Source organism: Silurus aristotelis, assembly GCF_946808225.1.
Source record: "Silurus aristotelis genome assembly, chromosome: 19".
NCBI classification, from domain to species: Eukaryota; Metazoa; Chordata; class Actinopteri; order Siluriformes; family Siluridae; genus Silurus; species Silurus aristotelis.
In genome coordinates this window covers 5,763,635-5,773,287 of record NC_139592.1, presented here as the reverse complement: position 1 = coordinate 5,773,287, position 9,653 = coordinate 5,763,635, and the positions used below count along the sequence as shown (strand labels likewise).

Here is a 9,653-nt window from a genome sequence, read left to right as displayed (position 1 = left end):
CTTAATTAATTCACCAAAAATCTACTTATGAAGTGTATTGCATCTGATAATGACTGGATGTGGATGGAGAGAAATAAAAATGTCAGTCTCCATTTATTTTTTTTAACATCACACCACGTTAAACGGAGTATTTCTACACATCAGCGTCATTTAACATCAATTTTTATGGCTCCTGTCAAAAGGTGCATAAGAAAGTCTTCCTGTTGCTCACAAACAGATTGTAGACGGCCATGAGCGTTTCATCTATATCTAATGTCATGCAAATGATATTTATTGTATTGATTTTAATTGTATTTTTATCCTTTTCTGAAGGTCTGTTATATACATTAGGCCTCATATGAAATATTAAAATGTAGCACATACCATGGAGCTTGCAGAATTACCCAAATTACACTACACACTCCATTCTTGGGCTGCTAGAAGGCTGTTGGAGGCTTTAGAGCTTTAAATATAATCCATGTATTTCGACATACTGTATTTGTATATCAATGATGAGCTTAATTAAATAATACATTTATTTACAAAAATCATGTTTTGTTTTTACATTAAAAAGTTAATGTGGTAAATAAACATAGTCAGATAAAGATGGTGTTTCTAGAGATTTATATACTGCTACTGGTATATACAAATCTATGTAAATTCTAATTGCAGTTCAACATAAATCATCATCCTTTGACAAATGTCATTTTAGAATAATTGGCATTGTGTAATTATTTGACTCAATTTCTTTTTTTTTTTTTTTTTGCAAAGTGTGTGTAATGAAAAGACGTACATCCTTTGAGAATGGCCGAGTTGATCCAGAGGATTTTTTTTGTGCCTACACCCCACGACGAAACCTGCAATTAAAACCATGAATGGCTTTAATTTGCAATAATATTTGAGTGTGTTGCAGTATTCAAGGCCAGGTACAATACTAACCTCAGTCTGCACTTGTTGAAGAACAGGCCACGTGGTTCTTGGTAGTCTTTTCTCCATGGACGTTCAGCATCTGACAGTGTAAATACAGCATGTCTGAGATGATTGGAATTAAAATTTTGAAAACCCCCAGGTTTGATTTAACAATGCACAAACCCAGATGGACTTACACATGTTAATTCAGTACTGGGGATTTGGCTATGCATTCACCAGGAAAATACAAAAAATACAAATATTAGGACTCAAATTTACTCTTACCATCTTCGCTGTTTCGCCGTCCCATTAGGCCCACAAAGATGTCGTGCATTTCTCCTGAAATTGAACCATTAAGCTTAAAATGAGATCATTTATGTGGATTTTAGAATGAGCAGAAATTAGAAAGAAGGATGCTTTTACTTTTACGCTGGGTCTGCTCATCACCTGCAGCATCTGAAAAAAAAAAATAGGACAGTGAGATTTTCACAATTAGTTTAATAATTTTCTTAATCACATTAGAAAAAGAACTGGTAAGCAGGATTTGGGTTGTTTTGTGTATTGGTTTACAGTATTATTTTTTTTTTCCTCAAATTTTTTTAACAGTTATCCAACACAGGATCACAAACACAGGGCAAAATGTGGGGGAAATCCTGGATGGTCCATTTACACACACACACACACACACACACACACACACACACACACACACACACACACACACACACACCTTTTTACAGATTACAAAATTTTGGAGATCATGTAAACTCTGCACACAGGAGGAGGAGGAGGCATTGAAACCTCCAACCCTGGAAAACCCCTAGATTTGTGGTTTACATTATTATTATTATTATTATTGTTATTGTTATTATTATTATTATTATTATTATTATTATTATTATTATTATTATTATTTGTTACTTAAAAAGCATAGCATAAACATCTCGTGCACTTGAATAGTCCCTCCAGTCATAATGAATATAAGAAAATGTTTTCTCACCGGCGCTCCTGCGGCCCATCAGTCCAACAAAACTGTCGTAGTCTATGTCGTGATACCGCTTGAGCAAGTTACGAGCTGCGAGTTGGACACTTGAACTCTCCTGCGCGCAAAATAGCAGTGGAGAACATGATAGACTCGTCAAAAATAAAGAAACCAGAGAAAAACACGTTCAAGATTACTTTAATATATATCACTTACATCCGAGGTCTCTCTCTGCGTCTCCTGTTCCGAGCAGCTCGACTCACTGAGCCGAGTCTCAACCACAAGGATGAGGAACACTAACAGCAAGCCTCGGTACATTTGTACACACATACACACACACACACGCAGTCTGAGGAAAGAATAAACAACAAAGTTCTCTGTTGTTAATACTGTGATAACTCTATAAAGGAATAAAAGAAAGCAAAATGCAGTGCATTACAGTTCACCTCCTGTCTATTCTATGCGTAAAGTGTAAACCATACAGGTCTTGTAGCACAGCATCTCTCTCTCTCTCTCTCTCTCTCTCTCTCTCTCTCTCTCTCTCTCTCTCTCTCTCACACACACACACACACACACACACACACACACACACACACACACACACACACACACACACCAGATTGGCCAATACATTATTTTCTTAAGGTGCCATTAAGAATTCTTGAATATTGTTTTTTTAATAAAAAGTCACCTTTCAAAAGTTACATTCAGGCTGGTACCAGGACATCTTGGTTTCCAGTTTTAGAAAGAAAAAAGGGCTGGGATGCTCTAAAATCCAACACCTGGACCGTTTTCAGAAGCCATTAACTCTTAAAAATGCAAAGAACCCACTGAAAGGCATTGAATTATCCTTAATGACACTTAATAACACAGAACAATTCAATCTGCCAAACCTGCCTTTTCTCAATAAGGAATATTATGTATTCTATTAATGTTTTTATTCTTTTGTATATTATATTATTATATGCAATATTATTTCGATTATTTTTCCTGAGGGTCGCGAGAGTCATGTTTTGCGCGTATAACTGGTTTCCATGTATAAACGATTATCTACATGCAGTTGAAGGATTTTAAACTTGTGACGGATCAGATTGTGCATTTTTCAGGTAAACATGAAAATATACATAAAAATTGCGTATGTAGGAATAAATCACGCCACGCGAGCGGATGCGTAAAGATGTGGAAGTCGGGAGGGATCCTGGTGATCAGCTCGTGATTATACGCCAGTGGTTGGGATCCATAGCAGGAGAACATACATAGGATTGAACAAATTGGTGTAACATAGTTCACGTATGATCCTAAAAATATGAGAAAAGATATCCAAATATGCTCTAATATCTTGATGTCTGTTTGTGCGTAATGGAAAGGTTTACGATGGAGGCGTATAAGGCTCATTAATTAAGATGCAAATTAGATGAATGTTATATACAATATTTTAATGTTTTTTTTTTCATCTAATATTGACATCTAGTTCCGGATTGAGTCTATTACTTTGGAGATGGAACTAATATTGCATTATTTGGTGCGTTTCACCTCCTGTGCGTTCTGGATCGCTGTGATCAAGTTAAATGTATAAAGTGGAGGTTGGGAAAGAAATACATTGGTTTAGAGTCAAAACCACGTGATTATAACGCATTTTCGATTGTGCACTTACCTGAGCTGATAAAGCGTCTGAAGCACAGGTGAGGCGCACCGAGGAGTCACTTGGATGCGTTCGAAGAGGTGCTGTCGATTAAAGCTGAGCCTCGATATCCTGTCAGCAGATGTTTGCATAAATGATCGCTGCATCAGCTAAGTCCAATCAGCAGTGCCTGTACAGATGTGGTCTGTGGTTATATACCCTCTGTGTAACGCAAATGAAGACCCTGACATCACAGTGTGCGAGGGCGTTCCAAAAAAAGCAAACCCCGCAGCGCGCGCTTTGGTCACCCACTGACGTCATATCGAGACTAGAGAAACAGCCCCCTAATTTAAAAAAAAATAATAATTGCATCTATAAAATCATGACTTGCAGTGCTAATTTTAACTTTGAAACAGAACTTCCGACTGCAATATATGTCTATGTTTTGATATAACTTTATCATTGTAATTGGCCTAATACTTATATATTGCAAAAAAGTGTCATTTGAATAGAAGCCGCAATAAATATTATAAACATCCTGACAAAACCTAAACCATTACTAGTCTTATGTACAGGAAATATTATAATGTGTGACAGTTTGAACAGCAAGACTCCTAGCTGTGACTAGTCATCAATGATTTATAGCCTAATAACTGCACAGCCTCTTATCATCTCTTAACATTGTTATATTTTATAGAAACACACTGATAGTAAGTAACTGCTTTATCCTTGTCACTGTCTTGGTGAATCTGGTATCTATCCCAGGAACCCTAGGTATGACGAAGGTGTTCACTTTGGATAGGGCAACATGCACACACAATATGAAACACACTACTCATTTATACTAATTTTAAATATTTTTTTTTGCAACCAGCAACCAGAGGAAGAATGCACAAGCAAATGCATGAAACAACACACAGGAATTAACCCATGCTAATTATACAAGTGAATTCATTGAATCCTACTCACTGCAATCACCTTCATTACAACAGGTTTATGTTTATGTTTACTTTTTTGTTTGATTTTTTTTTATTTATTTATTTTTATCAATTTTGTGATCTTCAGTAAGATCCACAAATTTAAACCATGCTGAAATTAAGATGAGAAAATCAGGTTAAAGTCAATATCAAATTCCAATTTCAAATGTAACTAGTTAAATAATTTCTCCATTGATTTGGGGCCCTCTGCTTTGAAGGTTCTCAAGAGAAACGTTAAAGGATTTTATATTAAAACCCTGTGAGAGAGAATACCATGTACATGTAAAAATAGATATTTTTAAAGCTGAAAACGATTAACTATCCAAAGAATTATTAAAAACTATTTTTTTTCTAAAAAAGATTGCAAAAAATGTTTAAGCCACTTTAAGCCATGACATTTAATAATTACCTTTTTTTCTATACTTAATCAATGTAGGAGTAATTGTCAGGAACATATATGACCTCTGGATGTTTGCCTTGGATGAATCAAGTGAGGAAGTTGACTTGAAAGGATTTTATCAGTGGAAAATAAAGCTGTAGGAAGTTACTACGTCTGAACCAAACACAATTAGATGACATCTCTGCAAACAGGGTGAATGTTCAAAACCAACAGATCATTCTTTTAGTAGGTTTTTTGTAGTAAGTTGTAATTTTGGATATTTACTTCCAAAATAAAACAAACAACAAATGATCAGTAAAAACTTTGCTCAATAAATACTATAGGGTGTTGGTTAAATCCTATGTATTGTTAATGCACTTCTTGTAAAGCATTTTCACAGTAAAATGAACAAAAGTCTAGTTGGCATTTTATTTTACAGTATGTACACCTTTGCATGAGAGGGTTCAGCATACTAAAATGGCATCTTTGTTGACATAATCTGTTTGAACTCTTCGTTTTTGCTAAGTAGGGCCTTATTGTCCTTTTTTCCGCCTGGCTGCCTAATTGACAGAGCCATTGGCTAGAACGTAATCTCGCAAGGAAGTAATTACATAGATAGCCATGGCAGAAGTGTCTTACAACCTACATGAGCTTCTTAAAGAGGGAGGGAGGGGGGGGTGCGCTGACTGGTTAGCATTGATGCACAGACGATTAATGGAGAGATTAGTGACCACCCACACTAAACTTATCATCATCACTGTCATTGCCATCAACTACAAAAACGTTGCAGAAGTTTGTGAAATGGGATAGTTCCAATTTTAAAGAAACAATTCAACTTCTTCAATGAGTTGAAGTCCATGCAACAAGTGCAGTTTGACTGGAATGAGTCCACACTTGAGTAGAAAGCAGTGTAATAGCTTTGAAAAGCCCAGGCATACTTCCTGTGGTGAAAATGACTAGCTCTATAACACTACGTGTTCAAAGGTCCCTTGTAGGAGTATTCTCATGGCTGAAAAATTTACAGATAAGTACCTATGACAGCAATCATAAAGAGCCTGTCAGACCATTTTGATTTTCATTTCTTTTATGGATCCTCTTATTCCGGTCTGTGTGGCTTACAGGAAATATTTTTTAACTCTTGAAAGAGATAAACTGCTCAGTGACTCATTATGCAAAAAAATTACAAGCATTATAGCAAGGTTTTATGCAGCATCAGAACAACAGCTAAGCACACAGCATGTAAATTAAATGATGAACATAAAATCTCAAAAAATGGTTAGAAGAGCATTTGATAAGTTAACAAACCATGTTCAAAAAAACTTAAGATTTATTTACTAACTATTTTTAAACAGAACAAAAAAAGATACACCAAAGTACAGATTATGAAAATTTCTTTTGGCTGAATGAGCACAGGTCTCCACAAGCACACTCTGAAATCTAGTGAAGCATCTGCCCAGAAGAGTGGAGATTGTTATAACAGTAAATGGAGACTCAATGCATACATTTTTTTAATTTTTTCAAAAAGCACCTACCAATCTTATGGTCATGTGTTATCAAATGTTTGCCCATATAAGTGTATCTATACTTAATTGTAGTTCTATATGAGTATATAGTCATATTCTAACCCAGCCATTAGGACTGCACAAGCCAGTGCACTCTTGGTGCAGGTCCCAAGCCCAGATAAATAGGGAATGTTGCGTTGGAAGGGCATCCAGCATAAGACATGTGCCAAATCAAATATTCGGATCACAAACCAGAATTTCATACTGGATTGGTCGAGGCCCGGGTTACCAACAACTGCCACAGGTATTGTTAGCCAACAGGGTATCGGTGGAAATTGGGCTACTGTTGGCCGAAGGAGGAGATGGAGAGGAGAAATACGTCTACAGAGACAGCAGGAAAGGAGAAGTGTAGGAAATTGGTGGTTTGGATTGGAATTTTAAATGTTGGTACTATGACTGGTAAAGGGAGAGAGTTAGCTGATATGATGGAGCAGAGAAAGGTAGATATGATGTGTGTTCAGGAGAAGAGAGAAAGGGCAGGAACATTGGAGGGGGGTTTAAACTGTTCTTTCATGGTGTAAATAGAAAGAGAAATGGTGCAGGGGGTGATCCTGAAGAAAGAGTACAGTAAGAGTGTAGTGGCGGTGAAGAAAGTATCTGATAGATTGATGAATGTGAAGCTGGAAGTTGAAGAGGTGATGATAAATGTCATCAGTGCTTATGCTCCACAAGTGGGCTGTGAGATGAAGGAGAAGGAAAAATTTTGAAGTAAATTAGATGAAGTGGTGGAGAGTGTACATAGGAAAAAAAGATTGGTGATTGGGGCTGACTTTAATGGGCATGTTGGTGAAGGGAACAGAGGTGATGAGGAGGTGATGGGTAGGTATGGCCTTAAGGAGAGGAATGTGGAAGGGCAGATGGTGAGAGATTCAGTGGTGAATACGTATTTTAAGAAGAAGGAGGAGCATAGTTTGACGTATAAGAGCAGAGGAAGGTGCACACAGGTGGATTATATTCTATGTAGGAGATGCAACCTGAAGGAGATTGGAGACTGTAAGGTGTTGGTGGGGGACAGTGTAGCTAGAAGGCATCGGATGGTGGTCTGTAGGATGGTAGTGTGCAGACCTGCAGTAACTACAGGGGAATAAAGTTGATCAGTCACAATATGAAGTTATAGAAAAGAGTAGTGGAAGCCAGGCTGAAAGAAGAGGTGACCATCTGTGAGCAAAAGTATGATTTTATTTTAGGAAGAGCACTACAGATGCGATATTTGCTTTGAGGATGTTGATAGAAAAGTATAGAGAAGTGTCAGAACTCAAAACCCGTCTCTGAGCAGACACATCATGGGTGTATTCTTTGTTGGATTATATTAGTTTGATTTAACCACACGCTGGATAAGGTTGATTAGAATATTTTTCTCCTCGACAGAGAGTCAGATGGAGTTGCATTGTGTGTTGTATGAGGACATCAGGTGTCAGAGAAGTATGTGAGGGTGGTGATGGACATGTATGAGGACAGTGTGACAGCAGTGAAGTGTGCAGTAGGAACAACAGACTGGTTCAAGGTGGAGGTTGGAATGCATCAAGGATCAGCTCTGAGCCCTTTCCTGTTTGCAGTGGTGATGGGCAGATTGACAGACGAGGTCAGACAGGAGTCTCCCTGGACTATAATGTTTGCAGATGATATTGTGATTTGTGGTGAGAGTAGGAAGCTAGTTGAGAAGAGCCTGGAGAGGTGGAGGTACATGCTGGAGAGAAGGGGATTGAAAATCAGTAAGAGTAATATAGAGTACATGTGTGTGAATGAGAGGGAGGGCAGTGGAGTGCTGCAGTTGCAGGGAGAAGAGGTGGTGAAGGTGGAGGAGTTTAGGTATCTGGGGTCAACAGTGCAAGCAGGGTGGAGTGGATGGAGAAGAGTGGCAGTATCACTGATTTGTGATAGAAGCATATTTGCAAGCGTGAAAGGGAAAGTTTATAGGAACGTTGTGAGACCTGCGATGTTGTAAGGTTTAGAGACAGTGGCACTGAATGAAAGACAGGAGTTCAAAGCTTATTTAAAGTGCTTTAACATTGAACACACAATCATGCATTTCATGATATGTACATATTAGCACTTAAATGGTAATATTCATTTATTCATCTTCAGTAAGAATTTAGTCTCTGTCAGGATCGTGATAGATGTGAAAAGTCAGGATCCACATCCATCTGGGATGCTAGTTCATCATAGGAGACACACACAGATGACAGACATGCACCATCACTAATTTACACTTCTGGTAAAACAGGGAATCTGGAGAAATCTTCTATAAACATGAAAGTGAACATGCAAAACACCGCACAGGTAGTTCACACAGTGCTCAAACTGGTTAATTAAATGTTCTATACTGAGACCTAAAGCAGTGTGTTTTCTACTAGACAGGGTTTCAGGTAGAACAACAAAATTAAGGTAGAAATCTTTAACTATCCACAGACCTTATGAAGAGCTTTTTGTTTTAAGACTGCATTTCACTGAAATAAGAGAAGAGATAAAAAAATAAAGCAAGAAATAAAAAAAATAAAATAAATAAGTAAAGAGACACAAAAGAAAGCTATGCTTAACTGGTCCATTTGGCAAATGTTGTCCCTCCCTGCTCTACATAAATACTAATATTTTCTTGTCCACCATCAGAAGTATTCATTAAGAGACTAAGAGACAGTAGTGTTTATTGCAGCTGAGTAACAATTGTTGCAGCTTAGCAATGGGATTGATTACTTTATTTTTATTTGAAAAACAAATGAAATCCAGATTCAGGCTGTAAAAGAAAACTTATGTTGCATTAATATGTAAGAAGGCAGGTCTGCTTTGCTTGGAAGTATAAACCAGAATGGCTGATTGTCATGCATTACATTAATTTTCAAACATTTAGCCTTGTACAATCCCTATGAAACCCTGCAGACACATGTGCTGCCCTGAGACCAAGCACTGAGTGGTGAGGCTACATGTTGAACAAGAAAGGTTAGGCGATGGGCCAAATAGTGTCTTTTCCCAAAGGGTACGGCATTACGGATATGATGTTTTAGTAATGAGCCCGAAGTCATACTTGTGGTCCCTTCCTGCACTGCGTGGAACACAGTGGGTCGATAGGGGGATAGAGCCAGGGCAATGGGGAGATCTGACAGAAGCGGGGGCAGAAAAAATAATTAATCGCATTCGTCTATAATTAATGACTTTCTCTTCCTCTTAATCAAAGAAACACATCCTGAGGTTATCAATGACGACGCATGAGAGAAAGCCATAGGCTGCTTATTTAGATCATGCATGAGTG

The 9,653-nt window shown here is 37.6% G+C and overlaps 1 protein-coding gene across 1 annotated transcript; it reads right to left on the bottom strand.

Annotated features, from left to right (window-relative positions):
* Positions 1-74: 74 nt before the first annotated feature.
* On the bottom strand, positions 75-3,698 carry tac3a (tachykinin precursor 3a). Its single transcript, XM_083570298.1, has 7 exons — positions 3,525-3,698; positions 2,087-2,219; positions 1,889-1,988; positions 1,312-1,344; positions 1,174-1,227; positions 919-988; positions 75-836 (listed from the first exon to the last, which is right to left on the bottom strand). Exons 1-7 carry the CDS (start codon positions 3,656-3,658, stop codon positions 818-820), a joined length of 543 nt encoding a protein of 180 aa, XP_083426424.1. The 5' UTR covers positions 3,659-3,698; the 3' UTR covers positions 75-817.
* Positions 3,699-9,653: the final 5,955 nt, after the last annotated feature.

What these genes read in the sequence shown, in the direction of transcription:
- tac3a (XM_083570298.1), bottom strand. Translation starts at nt 3,658, where the DNA reads ATGCAGCGATCATTTATGCAAACATCTGCTGACAGGATATCGAGGCTC. An exon ending in CGCAGAGAGAGACCTCGGAT is followed by an intron (nt 1,989 to 2,086) that starts GTAAGTGATATA and finishes TTTTGCGCGCAG; the next exon opens with GAGAGTTCAAGTGTCCAACT. An exon ending in TGAGCAGACCCAGCGTAAAA is followed by an intron (nt 1,228 to 1,311) that starts GTAAAAGCATCC and finishes GTTCAATTTCAG; the next exon opens with GAGAAATGCACGACATCTTT.